This window comes from Chamaea fasciata, unplaced genomic scaffold (assembly GCF_029207755.1).
Source record: "Chamaea fasciata isolate MVZ Bird 193981 ecotype frontalis unplaced genomic scaffold, bChaFas1.0.hap1 SCAF_4, whole genome shotgun sequence".
Taxonomy (NCBI): domain Eukaryota; kingdom Metazoa; phylum Chordata; class Aves; order Passeriformes; family Sylviidae; genus Chamaea; species Chamaea fasciata.
The window spans coordinates 4,381,889-4,400,292 of NW_027094089.1; the positions used below are offsets into that span (position 1 = coordinate 4,381,889).

At 36.6% G+C, this 18,404-nt stretch overlaps 1 protein-coding gene across 1 annotated transcript in view; it reads left to right on the plus strand.

Annotated features, from left to right (window-relative positions):
• SV2C (synaptic vesicle glycoprotein 2C) overlaps positions 1 to 18,404 on the plus strand; it is an 80,037-nt gene that overhangs the window by 33,762 nt on the left and 27,871 nt on the right. The window contains exon 3 of the mRNA XM_066182274.1: positions 3,070 to 3,221. Coding sequence (XP_066038371.1) covers positions 3,070 to 3,221 — 152 coding nt within the window. The remainder of the gene's footprint in view (positions 1 to 3,069; positions 3,222 to 18,404) is intronic.

The following is an 18,404-nucleotide window of genomic DNA, read 5'->3' on the forward strand; positions in this document are numbered from 1 at the left end:
TAGCTGACCCTACTCTCCCTTCCTGCTGTCACTTGTCCTGCATTTAGGAGAAAATTTTAGGGAATGGACACATGGCTACTGCCACTTTGAGATTGTCCAGCACTAAGAGCAAAAGAATTTTTTTTCTTTTTCTGCAGGAGGATGCTTCCTCTCCATCTCTCTCCTTGCTCCTCCAGTTTTGCTGTTGATTAGCCTTTCTAAAATATTAATAATAGCTTTTTAATCTTTGTAGTAGCTTTGTGATACAGGAAGAGCTTCATAGGTACCACTATCCTAAAATATTGTAGCGGTATCAGTCCACACTTACAAGAGGCCAGAGGGAAGAGTTTAACCAGCTGAGAGGCAAATTTTCCATTCACAGGTTTAAGGTGCAAAAAAGTGCACAACACACTTTTCTATACCCTGGCTATGAAACAAAGACCTACAACTCTACATAGCAGCAGTTTTCTGTGTGGTGGAAGTACATTCTTTATCTCTCCTTTAAATTCTAGACAGGTTATTTCCACTGTTTAATGAATATGAATGTAGTATCTGGACTTTAAATTGTTTCTTAGCCTATTGATGTACTCACTGGAAGTGCCAAATAAATCAATCTGTTGAAACAGAAAAAATGTGAGTTTTCAAAGCTGATTATTTCTTCCTGCTTATTTGCATATCCTAAATAAACATTTTAATTTTCTGGGTCCAGAAATTCTTTTACATGTATAAAAGGTCTATTTGCTAGAAAAGTTGCCCTATTGATTTAGTGAGTATAGACAGGGTTTCTTCTGTAGCTTTGGAGAACTTTTAGAATGCATGTCAACCCACCTGGATCAGTTTTAGCTACTAAAGCAGCATCTGCTTCTCATCATCCATGACATAGTTGGTTCATGCTGATAGGTGGGAGATGCCTTTTTTGCTACTTTTGGTCAGCTTCTCTTCATTTTGTGACATTAAGACAAGGTAGGTTTTCTCAACTTGAAACATTCATCCAAAGGATGCCATGAGCAACCTATTAAATTAGGTCTTCTTGAAAGTGGGCACCTATAATTCCTCATCAGCACTTTTGAGCTTTTTCAGGAAAGAGGAAGGTCTTGTTTCTGGTTCTAGTAGTAAATTTTTAACCTTGGAGAAGAAACTCTAATTAGAACCATGCGTACTCGGAATATTGTAAGAGTGCAATTCAAAGCTGTCTCTGCACCCTGGAGAGTTTACATCATAGCTGTAATCCATTTATATTTTGGGAACTGGAAGAGCCCTGAATCCATAAAAGCACTGAGACAGCAGGGTTTCCCCATCAGAGGAAAATGAGTTGTGGTTCTACCCTTGGCCATGGCCCCTCAATTTTTCCTCAGCCCAGGCTTCCAGGGGAAGCTCCAAGGACAAGGTCTCTTTGTTGCCTGTAAGTGGGCAGTTTCCTAGAGAAGGCTTTCATTATTTCCACCCATGAGAAGAAATGGGATACAGCCCTGGTTAGCTGCGTATGAGACAAGAATCTCTAGAGGTGTAAATGTTTGTGTTACCAGCAGAGCCTTTAACAGCTAGCAGGTTCAACTATGCAAAAGATTCATTGTAAAGCTAAGTATCAACCAGCAGTATTTCAAAGAAGACAAGGATTCAGGGTGTCCTAACTAGACGCTCAGTAGCTGAAGGGATCCTGTAAGAAAAATAGAGGCAGACTTTTTACAATAGCATGTAGTGTTAGAACAAGGGGAAATGGTTTCAAACTGAAAGAGGACAGGTTTAGGTTAGATATTAAGAATTAGGTTAGGTTAGATATTCCTGTGAAGATGGTGAGGCACTGGAACAGGTTGCTGAGGAATGTTGTGCCATCCATAGCAATGTTCAAGTCCAGGATGAATGGAGCTATGAGAAGTCTGGTCTAGTGAAGGTGTCCCTGCCCATATGAAGGGGTTGGAATCAGCTGATCTTTCAGGTCCCTTCCAACTGAAGCATTCTATGATTCTGTGAAGAGCTGTATAAAGGAAAAGAGAAAAGAGCAGTCCACTATACAAGTGTAACTGCTTAATCCAGTGCCTCATCACAGTACATGAAGACATATTAAAACAAACCATGTGGCTGTGGCACTGAATTTTTGTAGTGGTGAAATACCATTTCTGTATTCATGTTTCCTTTATTAATATCTGTTTAAAACTGTTTTGAGGTTTGCTGTTTCCTTCCTGCTTGGCAGCTCCCAGATGACATTGTAAAATATTCATTTGTCTTTAAATTCACTTAAAAATTCAAACCATGCCATGTTTTCAAGTATGTAATCTGAAGGTATTTTCTTCATTGGAAAAAGTAAAATCTGCAGGCACTTGTCTTGATGTAGAACAGACAGCTTGTGTATGCAGTGAGCAGGTAAAGATAGTAAAAGATGACTGGGAAACTGGTACCAAAAGTAATACCTACTTTGAGGTACTTTAATTTTTGTAAAACCAAGTTGAATCTTCTGCTTTTTTGGTTTTTCTTTTGGTCCAAATGACCTTCAGACCATGTTTATTTTACCATGAATGAATATTATATGAATGCATATGCTTTTCATAAAAAAATTAGGTAAAAAGCCAGCATAGCTAGGGCTTAGCTATTCATGTAGTGCAGCTGAGTAGAATCTGTTTTGAATTGTGTGTAAAAAAATCATTGACAGTTAGTTACTTCTTGGTTACCTAAATCGTGAGAAGTAAGACTTAGAGAAATACCCATTACTCTTTGGGAAAATGATTAATAATATTCCATTAGAAGCAATGTATTTTGACACTTGTCAGTAGACTGCCATGATTTTGTATTGGTGAAAGTCAAGACTTTGTGCTGGTTTCTGTTCCAGTGACTGATACATTGACAATTCCCTTGTGAAACACTGAATGCAATAAATAGTGCATGGAATTTACAAGGAAATATTTAACAAAAATTGCATCCAAGCTGATGAAAGTTTTCTCTAGAGATCCCCATTACATGGTGCAATTTGAGGAAAGAACACTTGCCAGAGAATCTGCTTATATTTGAGGTTTTTGGTGACTTCTGCTACAGGCTTGTTCAAACTTCATTGGCTGTTACTCTCTTGCTTAATCCATGATCTGTATCTCCTTTTAGGATTGGTGGAGCTATGCCAACAGTCTTCTCTTATTTTTCGGAAGTGCTTGCTCGGGAGAAACGAGGTGAACACCTGAGCTGGCTCTGTATGTTTTGGATGATTGGTGGCATCTACGCCTCTGCAATGGCTTGGGCAATAATTCCTCATTATGGTAAGAAAAGCCATAGAAGAAAGAAAAATTTCTTTGTGATTTGAAGGTCTTCTAGTATGAAAGTAAAGATCTTGAAGTATAGCTTAAAGAAGGGTCTTCATGTCTGTTTGCAAACTACTGACATAACTGATATAAAATAAATTGATTCCTTTTGGAGTCTATACTGGGACTAAGTTGTATGTCAAATAAGAAATAATTTATTTCAAGATGCAAAACTTCACCAATATCCATATTTAGTCAGATTCTTTAAATTGCTGAAAGCCTGTACACATGAAAATGTAATTGTTGTTATTGTTAAATCTGGAAAAAATAGACGATGTGGAGATTTGCATCAGAGAAATTTTAAATTGCTGCAAGGTTATATTAGCAGTCCTTCTGACACAGTGATAGATTGTGAAATAAACACAGTCTTCTTCTTCTTGAGAAGAAGAAGAAGTTTTTAATGTTTTCAGTGCTGAAATCTTAAATTAGTCTCAAAATAAAGCTGTACTGAATGTTTCTTAGTAGATATTTTTAGTGGTGTAAAAACAGATAAATGGAACACAATACATTTAAATGCTGTAGGGATGTAGGAGGGCAATGGCTGAAGTTATGTGAAATGTAAACTACTTTGTCAAAGAGCACTTTAACTGCCCTGACATAGTTAAACATGATATGGAGGTACAGATTCAATTCTTTTTCTCCTGGGCTTGCCTTTTAGAAGAGTTAAGTGCTCACAGGTCTCCAGGGTTGCTGAGACTGCTCAGCAGCTTTAAGGGGTTCTTAAAAATCAGCTTCTCAAGCAGTTCTCTCTGGCAGGCCTCAAGTGAAGTAGAGCAGCACTGTGAGTTAGCTGGCATCCAAAGCAGCTTTCTTTAGCCAAGCAGTGAGGTTTTTCAAACCTATGTTGTGAAGGTTTGCCCAAAGTGATGGGAACATTTAGCAAGTGATAATGTCCAAAAATAAATTGTAATAATGCAGACTAATCACATACCTAGACTGTTGCATTAAAATTAATTTTAGGGTTCAGTACACTCAACCTGAATCTGTATCTTAAGCCTTGCCTTTTGACTTTGAATTGCTGGAAACAAAGAGATGAATTTGTGCTGAGAAGGCACAATATGGAATTTTTTTCCCCAAGTAGTAAATTGCTCTGGATGCCAAGTACTTTTTTGCATTCTTATGGACTTTTATTTTTTTATCACTCAGTGGAAAATGCAAACATTATGAGAGACTGATTTACATGGGTTGTCTAATTCCCTGTAGATCTTATAAATAACTTAATATCTCTTATAGTGGTGCTTTTAGAACATCACATGGCAGTATATTTTAATATTGTAGACTTATACCAAAACAGTGTCACTGCAGGGAAAATATTTCTTCTTTCTTTAGCAGTGGAAAAATGTTAGCAGCAAAAAGGGGTGCTGCACTCATTTTTTTGTTGTTGCTGTTCTTGGTTTTGTTGTTGCTTTTTCCACCTGCAGAAATGTTTGTTAAACAGCATAAGACAAAAGAAAGTAACAATTTCAAAACATACTATTCTTTAGTGGTAGACCTACAAATCACTACTTGCAATTCATTAAGGTAAGTTGTAATGAATGAAGAAGGCCAAAAAAATAAACAGAATACTTTTTCACAGTAAAAGAAATGATCATACATAATTTTGGCAAAATTAAACAGAATGTATTTATACGTTTTGTTGAGGTCTTAAAACTGTCTTTTAAATCAGACTTTTTTGTTAAGTTTGAAATTTAAAACCTAGTCCTAGTTCCTACTACTAAAGTGAAGTCTCTTCAGTTCAGGCAAACTATTTTGTTGTCATAATTCTGTGCCAAGCCCTCAGACATTGCAAGGGGCTCCCAGGGCAAACCCTTCTGCAGCATTTGGGGAGTGTGGTCACACCTTGCCGTCCTCTCCTAGAAACATTCCAGGTCAAGCAAACCCCCATCCAGGTGTTTACACCATTTATATAACGTGTGTTTACAAGGAGGGTCTTATGGTATTTTGTCTTTTACAATTTCTAAATGATTTCTACATAGATCTATTTTGCCAGAATTTAAGCAGAGATAGAGATTTTCCTCCAAATCACTTCTCATAATTTGATTCTCATCAAATCGCATCTTCACTGACCAGGAAGCAAAACATAATTATAAAGAACCCCAACCACTTTCAAACCACATTTATATTTGTGCATAGGTATTTCTGTGTTCTCTGCTTCTCACTTGAGGGACTGAAAGTGCTTGTTTTTCTCAGCTGGGCTCAGAAGTCACTCAATATAAGTGAACGAGGCTCCATCCATAAAAAAAGTAATAAACTGTAATTAAGCATAGTGGAATTATTCTTATATGAGTAGAAAGATATCTGGTATCACAGTAGAATAATTTTGAATATTCTTTTCTTCCCTCACTTACCAATGTATTAATTTCATTTGTACTGCTTCATATACAAGCCACTTTTAAAATGTCCTAGATTCATATGCATACGTTATCTAGCCCAAGGCAGAAACAGTGAAGCTATGTATGTATGTTTGCCTGCTGAACATTTAGGTATATTTTTCTGGGAGAAAATGTAGATTACTCTCTATATGTAACAGTTTATCTCTGTTCTTGTTCAATCAGCATAGCAGAGTCTGAAACAGGAGTTATGCCCTGAAATAAACACAAAACAAAGTGTTGATAATTGTTGTCTTGAGATCAGCATGTTGTTAAGTGAGGGATTTGTGTGATGCAGTGCTGCAGTGACCATATATGGAAAGGTAAATATTATCTGGAAGACAAGCATCTCCATATCAAGGCTTTTTGATTCATATATTTGTTGGCTGTTGTTTAAAAACTGAAAGCTTATGTAGACTTGTTCAAGGTCTTCTAAACTGGAGCTCAGGCTGTGAAAAAGAAGAAACATCTCCAGAGAAATGCTCCTAATTGCAACTAATTTCAAAAGTCCCAGGTTAGACTGCTAGAAAGAGGTTCCTCTCTACAGTGCTTACATCAGGCTGGGTAGGAGGAATAACAATCATTCTGTAAATACTTCTGCAAGTGCAATTTTAATTTTATCATCCTGTTTCAAGATAGAGCAGTTCAAAGACTGTCAAATGCATCGACTGTATTACAATAGTCTTCAAAAATGTTCATTTTTGAAATAATGAAGAATCCTAAGAAAGAGAAATTTTAGTTTAAAATCCAGATATCTTATACCTTTTTTTTACACCAGGTGTATTTTGCAATCTGAGAATAGGAATTAAAAAGAATTATGGAAGTTGTTTTATCAGTTATTTAAAAAGAAAAAAATTCTGTGCCATGATTGTAAAAATCAGTCTCAATTTTTATTGTTAGATATCTCCAAACTGAACATCAAGGGAGGCTAGATAAGGATTTTAGTGTCCTTAGTTTATTTTGATATTCTGTCTAATTTTATGTGTTTTATCTGTAAGAGTCATACAAGCCTTTTCTAGCTTCATGGACTATAGGGAAATCTTTTGAAATTTGCAACATTCCCTAGAGTATTTTGCTTAGTCATAAGCAAATATTAGCCTCATTGGTTCTTAAATCTAATTCTTGAACAAGAGGAGTTCTTGACCAAAAAAAACCTGGATTGCAAGGTGGAGGGCAGGATGGTGCAGGTATCCAGGCTGCTACAGCATAAGCTGCAAGAGGAACCTGAAGCTTTTTCCGGATTCTCACACCCCACTTCTGTATTTACCAGAGAAGAGAGGAGATAGCTTTGTCAAATGACATTAGTGAGCAAGTCTCCATTGTATGGCCAGAGACTTTACCTCCATATATATGCAAAAAAATTCCAATTGAATCAGGCTTCATTTTCCCCTAAAACAATTCAAATTTAATAATATAGAACCGATGAAAATAGGAAAAATACTTCTTTCTAACACACTCAGTACAAAAATCAGATGTAAGTTTAAATATTTTTTCAAACAAATGTAATCACACTGCATGACAGATCTTCACCTAAAGTATTCAGTTTTCATCACTAGAATCTTTTTTCCTACTGAATTGAGGACCACATACTTGTGCTCATAAGAGAGGTATTTAGGACACAAACTTGGAGTAAAAAAGTGTGGAATTAGAAGTCAAAGGAAGCAGCATTCCATTTCAGAAGATTCCTTGACTAGGTGCAATGTGTCTCTCTGGTTCTAAGTGGGAATGTATTATTAATATGTTCTCTATTTCAGGAGAGTTTTCTATTGCATCAGCAAACAACTGGTGTTTTATTCTGCGACTAAAAGTCACAGTTACAAATTATTGACTAGTCACTAGTCACAAAAGATATTTCTACTTCAATCATTAGAATTTTACTAGAGAAAGCCATTTTTTCCTGAATGTATTTTTTCTTTTTTTGGAGAGAGTAAGTTCTTTACAGTAACGCAGAACTTAAAAATACAGTCAAAGAAGAGTCCAAGTAATGCACACATTCTTGACTTGCGAAACATTGTATTAAAAATAACTTCCATTTTTTAAAGGTTTAATTATGTCTCCTACTGGAAATTTTTGTATTCATTTCCCAGTCTGTAAAATACATTCACTTCTATTCTCTCTTAAGGTTTTTGCTTATTACTTTTCCCCTGTCTATATGATTTGATGAGTTTAAAGGGCAGAAACTGGGACTTAATTTAGAAAGAAGTTAAGTTTTAAATGAAGTTGCTTTATAGTACTAACGTGAACTGCCAAATATATTTACAGAATCTTCAGTCACTGGATGTTGTCAAGGGCACATGAAACTGCAGCCTGTCCTTAACAGTTTAGAACCAAGATAAATTCTTTAGACCTACCAATGGAGACCTGTTGACTGTTCTTAATTCTACTTTCCATAACTAGATAAGACTTTTTGTAGGCACAGCAGTCCATAATGGCTTCTGTCTGTGATAGAAGGAATGAAAATGTGTGGAGAGTGGACCAATCTGTTTTTATTTTGAGTAAGATATGGCTTGCAAAGTGGCCTGAAAAATATTTCTCAGTTTGTAACAGAAGATTTTTCAAGAAAAGCAGTTTAATTCATCTGAAGAAATTAACTCTACTGGCAGTGAAAATGGTCCCTTTATCACCCTTTAGCATGATGGCTTGAGAACAGTTTTTGTCATATTTTCCATGTCATATCTGCTCTGGTTTTTTGTCATCCAACTGAAGATAAAAAAGGTAAACCTATCTTCAAAACTGCTACGAAAACCCCTTCTGCATGAAAGCATCATGAACTATATTGTAGTAAAAACAGGCAAGGCAGCAGAGCTGCATGAACAGCTATGCAGATGAGGAGATAGAGAGTTACTGGCTCACTGTGCAACTCACAGCATGCAAAGCATCAGGCAGTGTTAATGGAGGAATTAACCTCTCAGCCTGCTGCAGATTTGACTGAGAACATGATGGACTAAAATTGTGGAGCAGCAATGAAAACAGAAAATCTTTTAACTCTTATCCTGTCTGGGTTTTTGTTGGGCTAAAGGGTTTCTCAGTGTCACACGGCAGTAGTGGGTTAAAAATAGGGTTAAAAATTTGGGGTTAAATTTGGGTTAAAAATTCCCATGCCAATGCTATGTACTATCTGTGGGTTAGAGGCTTAGGGCACAGCAAGTGCTTGATGAGCAATAAAAAACAGAAAGATTTTAGGAGGCATCCACCTTTCAGCACTTCTGGTGAGCAGAGCTGGATCTTTTTGAGTGGTAGGAGCTGTTAAGTGTGGATTTACAGAGACTGACATGATATTTCTGTCAAGGCAAGGTAGCACAGATAAAGCAAATTATTTTATAATGGTCTGTTAGTTAAGCACCTGAATGAAACTGCCATGAAAGTAGTGAAATCTCAGGCACTGAAATTCGTGTTGCAGGGGCCATTGTTGATTCTGGTTTGGAGCAAGTTGATGCACTGGATGTCCCTCAAAGTTCCCTCATCCCTGTTCTGTTAAACAGATACTGTTCCTTCACTGCGTTGGGGTGGACCAGAAAACAGCAAATGAAGAAAAAAACCCCTAGAATTAAAAAAAGTAGAAAAGAAGGAGCATTGAATATTCCCAGCACATGTGGGAAAACGCCTGTCTGTAAAATTATTCTGGCTGGTAGCTTCAGATGGAAGACAGAAGGTTTCTTGGTCAAATAACCCTGCACTGATAGAAAAAGAAATTTATAAGTTGATCCTTCTTTAATTTTTAATATTCTGGACTCTTCAATTAAAAAAAAAAAAAAAACAAACCTTCAACACCTTAATATTGTTTTTCTTTCCTATTGTCTTCCTCAAATATGTCTCTAAAAATCTTCTTTTTCATGGTAGTTCAGAAGAAATTCAGGCCATAAAAACATCTGTTTGGGAAAAAGTTGAACCCAAGGCACCATTTTCTATTAATAGTTTCTATTTTTTGCAGAACATACCTGAATTTCATCAGTTGTCCAGTACAAAGAGAAATGTCAAAGAAAATGGCCTGGGAAAGGGAACCATGGGTTTTTTCTTAATTGTAAAAAGCCCATGAATGCACCAAGAAATCTGCAGAATTTGAAATCAATATATTGTTTTTTTTTATCAGACTTGGAGGAAACATGTGAACCAAAATTTGAAACCAAGAACGAAGCTTCAAGTTTGCCTCATACAATTTCCTTTCTGATGTATCTTCCGTTATACGAATCAGCCTTAACGAATGAAAAATACTATTTAAGTTGTAAGGGAGTTAGAGCTTTGTTAAGGTTGAATCTGCATTTGTAATGAGACTGTGTCATGCTATATAAATGGAATATATCAGACATAATGGCATCTACTACATAACACAGCATCTGTTAATCTGTTTTACATTCCTCTAAGAGACAAATTGATTAATTCCCAATGTGCTATGCTTCCCCCCTGCAAATACTTAATGCACTTACATTAATCAGGTATTCTGCAGATGAAGCTGTATCTATTCTTTTTAAAATCTGAGTTAATAAAAGTGTATACAAGGAAATTTCAATGTTAACTTGAGTTATCAACTTCTACTTGTGAATTGTTCCCCATTTGAAATAATCCTATTAAATTAGATTGCACTGGATGTGTAGTTTAAAAATCTCTTCATCGTTAGGAACAACAATAATGACAGAATACAGCAGAATTTAGAAGAGCTGCTTATGCAAATCTAGCTAGGAGAGCGAAACAAACCACTTTATAAGGTTATTTTCTGTGCTCTAATGCAGAGTTTGATATGGTCATTTCAACGTTTGTATTTGCAAGCCCTAGAAGTTTAAGTAGCTTTTAGCACATCTACTTAATGAGCACTAAAGATGCTCATTAGTGAGCTTCAAATGTAACCTTTTCCTTGGCACTTTAGGTTGAGGGTGAAAGAGAAAATTTGTTTACGGAGAGGTTCAGTAAAAGTCTAGCAAATTGTTTTGTGAGCAGAGAAGATTTCAGGCTCAGTTTCCTAGGGGTTTTTGCCAGTCACCTTTTGATCCTGGTGAACTCCCTTCTGCCCTCTCCCTTCCCTGTGTGGCTTACAAGGCACCACAGCAGTCCTTTCAGTTTGTCCTTGCTTTTTGTAGATCCCTTTCTGCTATGGTCTCTACAGCTCCCCTTTCTTTCCCCCAGGACTCTGCTGTAAGAAACGTTCAGATACCCACACTCTCACCGTGCTCCCTGGTGCAGTACAGCCCTGCTCTGGCCCAGCTGCTCCCAGATAGAAGGCAGCTTATTTCATCCTGGGTCAGACCAGTGCCAAAGCCGATGGATTGCCAAAGCATCCCTGAAAGAACGCTGATATCTCCTGCCTTTTCTTTATTCTTCTTTCAATGGACTGTCTCTTCTCTGACTGGGCAGCATTTTTCAGAGTGCACACACAGCTTTGGGGAATGTGACTGTCTTTGGGAGTATTACTTCCTGTGACATTTGATTGAAGTAGTTCAATGGCTCTAAAGAATGCTGGTGGAGGAACTGACAGACAGGTGAACAGACTGCCACAAACATCGTTGTTCAATGCCATAAACCTAATTTTCCACAGAAACCATAGTAATAGTCAATCATTCTCATGACAATAAAATTGTCAACTTCTCAGCCTCACTCTTAATGAAAAATTCAGTTTTACACAATGAATTGGCCTTGAATATAATTTAAGGAAAATTACATCCAGGTTAATAAAGCTGCCTTAGAAATCTGTCCAGACTGACCAGCAGAAGTACCTGCAGTGTCAGGCATTAACCTTGCTTTTTACTTTTAGCAACATGGAAGGTGCTAATATGGTAAGATTTCTTTGTCAATATTTATGTTGTTAAATCACAAACCCCCCTATTTTTTTAAAAAAAAATTCAATTTACTTTTATGACTGTCCTACAGATGAAAAATTCATGTGATTATGCATATACAAAAATATGTTGATTTCCTCTGGAACATAATATGACAGTATAAATTCATCAACCACACTTCCATATTATTTCTATGGCTTGTAGAACTATCTGCTTTGAAGAACTTGGTGATTGTCCTTTTTGTAACAGTTTCTTTTCCCTTCAATAAAATATTCTGTCTAGGGATTGCATATACAATTGGAATATAATTTTTCAATTTGCAGTCCAGTTGCCTTTAAAATAAAATTAACAAAATCAATTGCAAATTACATTGGAATTTTTTTTCAGGAAATTTGTTCATACTCTTTCTCAAAGGAAAATATTTTATGTTACTTTTGAATATCATGCCTATTTTAGTGAAAGTGATTCCACTGAGCTCTATTAAAATATCCATGCTTACCTGAGTATCTGAATGCAGCATCTGACTGTATTCCTCTGCTCATACTTGTAGGAGAGGAACTTATAAAAAAATAAGGCAAAACCTGATCTATCTCCCTTACAGTCTTTGTGCACTTAATATTTCCAAGTCAGCTCTCTTTTTATAGCTTACAAAGAAGTCAGCAGAAAAGAGTAAAAAATGAGCTGTTATAAGCATTAAGATTTTATAGTGAGGTATCTAGACTGAGGTTTCCATTCCCAATTTCCTCAGCTTTGGTGCTGGGCAAGGTGAGGAAATGCTGCTTTCTACCACTCACTGTTCCTCCCTTGCTGTTTGAGTTGCTATTGTTCTCTTTTTTAATACTGGGGAAATTTGATTTTAGGCATTGAAAGTTTTGGTCCCCCTCTTAGTTGTTTCATGAAAGTGGCATTGCCATATAATAAAAAAGTAAGGAATTCCAGATAAAGAGATCAAAGTAAGGCTTTTATATTGTTTTATTTTCCTACAGAAACATTTAGTTCAGTCCAATACAAACATTTGATTCCTATATGATTCTAGACCCCCAAGGAAGTAACAAGCTGTATAAAAGAAAGAATGTAAAATAATTCTCTGTTTTCTTAATATATTGTATTTTCATTGTTTCCTCTGATAATTGCATTTCAAACATTGTGACTGTTCATGGGCAAAATCCACCTCCCTGCTGCCACTATCATAGACTGAGATTATTAGTACTTGATTTAAGTAGATAGACAGAGTAGTAGTAGACAGAGCAAAAAATATTTTGTTGAAAGTTTGACCAAAGCTTGAATTCAAGACTTCTGACCCGTGGTTCACAGTAGGTACAGGAAGTCTCTATAGTCTGTACAGTTAAGCCAGAAATGTGTCCAGGCTTGTACAATTGACTGCTGTTAGATTAGAAGATAATTCCTGGAGTGCATGTTGGCTCTAATAATTTGATCACATAAACTACCTGCTTAGTCTGTCTCTCTCACAGTGTGATAGGATATTGCTCCTTTTAATTTAAAATTCAAAAAAAAACCCCAGAAAACAAGAGGCAAGCAAAATAGCAAAAAAAAAAAAAAAAAAAAAAAGGAAATAAGTCTTAAATCACAGCACTGAAATGCTCATGGAAAATAAGATTTTTCTTGCAGCACCTTTCAAACAAATAAATACAATAGAGTTAAATTTTGAAAGAGTTTATTGAATTGCAGAGATATTCTGTTGTTACACTGCAGCAGCATACAAAAGGTAAAATGTGTATCACTGGTAAAAGACATGTCCTCTTGGTATTCTTCAAATATTGTTCCAGCATTTCAATTAATGTTTTGTTTCTACGTTAAGCTAGATAAGGAGGCCCCATTTTCTCTTCATAAGCTACAGTGTTTCATTGTGCCTTTTACTGATTGTCCTTTTTGATTAATTGCTTCTCTTTCCTTATTTTCCACAAGCCCATTATTTAAATATCCTTAGTTCAGACGCACATTAATCACTGTGAGTCCTGGAGCAGGACAAGAACACTTACATTTTCAATTAGTTTCCACATCTAACTGCTACTTTTAGTAGTGTCTGCAACAACTCATCACATCAAACAGCACCATTTGTGATCTCAGGGATGTGGATAGGTGATGGAGGGCACCACACAATACACAGATATCATTGTATCTGTATTTTGTGTATGGGTAGGACAACAATATGAAGAGATTTTGTTGCAGACAAGTGTTTCCTTACAGATTTTGTTCACAATGGCTATTGCACAGGACATTTGACTATTTTACATTTTATATTTAGTTGACAATTTTTCTTCTTATAGAAGTGGATTCTGTCTGCTCTCAATGATTTACTCTTCAGCACTGTCCAAGCAGATGCCTCAGAATTAATACAAAGCCATTTTTTAAATTCAAGTAGTGGAAAACTACTAAGCATATGTAGGAGAATGGAGGTAAAAAAAAGTTAAAACAAATTTAAAGTTACAAACAAATGAAATTCATGCAAAGTTCAAAGCACATTTTAGTGACATTTGGTTGCACAGTCTTGGTGCCAACACTGACCATGTTATTTTGAAGCCCTGACAGCAGCATCTCTTAACATGCCCTCTCCCCCACTTCTGACATTAATTGCATCTGTTTGAACCATCATCTCTGGAAAGTTTGACATAACCTTTTCTTGGACTGACAAGGCTCTAAGTTGTGATGTTTGTCAGTGTTGTGGCTGGCAGATTTTACTCTTTGTTTTGCAGATTGTGAAGGGCCTTTATTGAACAGCTGCACAGAGCCAGACCCAAACCAGGACTTTTTCAAAATGCATGACTACATAAATCTCTGGGGCCACTGACTCAGCCAGCCAAATAGTCAAATCAATTATGTGCCACAGTCCTTGTAATGAGATTTTCAGCTACATATTAACCCTTGGTGGCCTATTCTTTTTTATTTATTTATTCATATCTGAGTACTTAAAACATCATTTTTACAATTGTAAACTTAGTGTAGTTATTGAATAGATCTTGTTCATATTGGAAAAATACATTACAGTTTTTATGCTCATTTTTATCTGGTTGTCAACCTAAGAAAGTTCAGCTACAGCTGGCTTTTGATAGCAGGGTTTTAATGTACTGCTTCTAGACCATATGGACACACACACAAAAAAAACATAAATAAATCTGTCTTCCACAGTTAGCCTTAGTTATCTACATAGTATTCTACAAATCCCTTTGAAAAATGTCTGGTGGTCATTAAATTCTGGAAGTATATAAACCACTCACCTATAACCATCCCAACACTAATATTTTTCTCTAAGTCAATGGCACTGCAAAGGCATTAGGAAGATTCAAAATATTGAAGAGCATCAGAGCAGTAAAATAGTATTTTCTTCCATAGGACTGTGAAGGCTGCCATATAATGTAGCTTTATACAGGTCTTTAACTAAAAGGAGAAAGTTTTCTGAATCAAATTTATGTGCAGAAATGTGACAAACGCAGACATTTAAAAGAAAACTAAACATTTGAACTTTTGATTACGTCTCACAGCTCTTTTCATGTTTTGCTTCTGAACCCTGGAAAAAGGTGACCTGTGTTTTTCTACACTCATTTCTAGCAGACTTGGGCAGTTTCCTCTGAACAAGGGCCATGGGTGCCCATAAGGGAAGTTCAGAACATTGTAGCCTGTGATATGTATATTTACTTTATATAAATAGCTACATGATATTTCTCATTTTAAATTTCGGGAGTATGCAATCCACTTAAGTTTCAGGGGAGATTTTGCACTGATTTGTATTTTATAAACTATGAGGTAGAGAGGAAGAAAATTATTTTGAGAATGCACAAAGTAGAATATTTTAGAAACACTGATTTAACCTCTAAGCAGAAAATTAGAGATACGACCTAGCAAGCTTTCAAAACCTGTGCTCATTAACCAAGGACTCTAACAAATGAGCACATACACACTTCCCAAGGAATATAATGATATTTGCATTCAGAATAAAGCCATATTGAAGTTATTCAGGCTCAATTCCGGGTAATGGTTGTCTGAAGTCTGGTAAAATGGCAGGACAGAGGAAAAACTCTTAATGGTGATCAAAGTCAAGATGCTGCAATGTTGTATTGAAGTGCTTTTTTGGCAGGTTTCCAGTCCTAAGGGATAGTTGCATTGCAATTGTGTTCAGAATTGCTAAGGTGCAAAATTGCATCCTGCATGGTGGTGGAGACATTACACTTAGCAAAGTGCATTTCCACTATTTCTCCCTTGCTTGAGAATGGAAACTTTCCAGTGGCCAAGGTGAAACAAACAGAGGCATTGCAGACCTGTCTCCACTCCTCATCAATGGCATCTTTTGTTCCTTTCCTTGAGATAAAGTTCTTTAATCTTCGCCCTTGTTTTCATGAAGAGTCACTTTGTTGGGTGGAATGAATAGTTGAAGTCAGGATCAGTCTAGGAAAGGCTCACGAAGTTCTGGGTGGTGATCACACATCAGCCAAGCACATCTCCTGGGTCAAAATATTGGACAACAACCCAATCTTACTTAAGAATGAGGTGCAGATTTATCAAGAAACCAGGAGCTTTGAACAAAGTGGATGTGTCTCAGTTTGGAGACAAATTTAGGAGCAAACACTCTGAAATGAGTGTTTCCTCTGAAGAGAAGGAGTCCAGTAATCCCTTTGGCCAGTGAGAAATGAATACCAGTGGGTGAAAGTGAAAAAAAAGAAGCTAATTGTTAATTGAAAAAAAAAAAAAAATGGTCCCTGCAAGGCCCAGAGGCCGAGAAAAGGATTGAATAAATACTAGATATTGAAATTTCAAAACCTTTAACCCCACCCTCCAGCAGACCATGTGGCCAGGAGGCAAAGAGAGTGGCTGCCCTCTTTGTCTCAGGGTAGGGGAGGAACAGGAGTTTGTGCAGCTGCTTGGGCAGAATAGATGGGAACCTTTCTGGCTTTAGTCTCTTCCTTGCAGCAGGCAAAACTGGCAGGGTTTACTGTCCTTTTTCATGTTGGTGCAGCTTCAGTTCAAGCTGAAACAGTTCAAGGAAAAAAAAAAAAAGAAAAAAGCTGCTGAGAGGATTCCCAGTACAACCTCCAGGCTAGGGGGGGGAAAAAAAAAAAAAAAAAAAAAAAAAAAAAAAAAAAAAAAAAAAAAAAAAGAAAGTAAAAAAGTAAAAAAGTCTTCTCGCTTCAAGCCAGCAACAAACCTCATCCAACAAAAGGGTCAATGTGGCAGCCCAGCCCACAGCAGAGGGAAAGTGAGGGTTTAAACCAAACCCTACAAGAGCTCAAGGCTCCCAGCCCCACCCCTGGATGCTCCCACACCATGGCATCTTAAAGCCGCAGCAGCCATTTCTGGCCATAAAGCAGATGATTAGGGAATAAATTATCATCATAAAATCACCACAAGGCATGATGTCTATCTTTTCCTGCTCGTCTTATGGGATAATGGCTTTGCATTGCATGCCAATGCCTTTCTTTATGGATTTTAACAGTACAGTCTCTTCTGAAATTATCTGTATTTTGGCTCTGATTAAAATCTTATTTTTACACCTCTTCAGTGTTACTGAGGTCTTACAGCATTGAGTTAAGATTTAACCTGGGTAAGAATTATTGTTCCTGTTTTATAAGTAGAGATCCATCATACAAATATACAGAACACCATAGTAAAACAACACAGATTGCCAAAACCTTGCCATGTAATTGGATGATGTTATGGAGGGTGGTGGCTTGGAGACAAACTAAAGTGAATAAACAATATGTATGCCTCTGTGCAAGATAATTTAAGAGACAGAGAAGTCTTCATCTCCTGTCAACTGTTTTGATGTCAGCTAATTCCTACAGCTACCATTCAAGACAGAATGTTTCCTGTAAACTGTATTAAGGCAAGGGCTTTTTGTTTGCTTTTAACATGCTATTTATCTATAGAGGTGAACATTTGTTTTAGCACTGCTTTACATTAGTGAAAATGGAGTTTGTCCAGCTCTGTGAACTGTAAGTGAAGCTCTTGCTATCATAATTTCTCAGTCATATAGTAAGGGCTGAAGAGGCGAAAACAATTCTGAAAATACCATAAGCTGCTTCTCGTGCCAAAGAATTTTGATTATGGAATCAGAATTCTTCTTGCCTCCCTAGCAGATAAATATTAAAACCTGTAGGGTCTTGAAGCAGGCTCCCTTTTGGGTGTTAGTTTTGTGGGGTTTTTTGTTTGTTTGGGGTTTTTGGAGGTTTGTTTGTTTGTTTGTTTGTTTTTTGGTTTTTTTTTGTTTATAAGCAGTTTGCCTTTTTTTTTTCTACTTTCATCCACGGGTATTCATTTTTCACTGGCAAAAGGGATTACTGGAGCCTTTCTCTTCAGAGGAAGCACTCATTTCAGAGTGCTTTCTCCTTAAATTTGTCTCCGAACTTGAGACAAGAATTCTCTTTACTCTTTTGCCATTGTTTGGTAGAGCTATTGGAACAGCTATATTCTGTATAGTTGGGATAGTCCCCTGAAAGAGAGTATATAGGGTGAATATGTAGAAAACTTAAAATGGTCAATTTAATTTGCAAGTTCTTGCTCTCTGGTTCTGTGTAACTTCTCTTCTGCCCTTCATAACTTATAACATGTAGCAGAGACTTCATCAATATGAATGGATAATGAGTGATTTTGTCATATTCAAGTCCCTGTTTTATTTGGTTGGCCCAGTATCCTTCCCAGTAAAGAAAACTGAAGTGCAAGAACAGCTTCCTTTGTTCAACTCAGGATACAGGCATGCCGTTTCCATCAGTCCCAGTACTGGCAACAGTTTGCTTCAAGATCCTACAGGTTTTAAGATTTATCTACTAGGAAGGCAAGTAGGATACTGATTTCATAGTCATAAATAAACCTGTAATTAGACACCCTTTGTCACTTCCAGCATCTGTCAAGATTAGACAGATAACATGAGCAGACTATTGGGTACCTGCAGTTCTCTATTAAGGATACTGCTTTAATTCTCTTATATGATTAGGTCTGTTCATCTCTTCTTCATTTTAAATATTATCTTCGTGACTGCATTGACTACTGTGAGT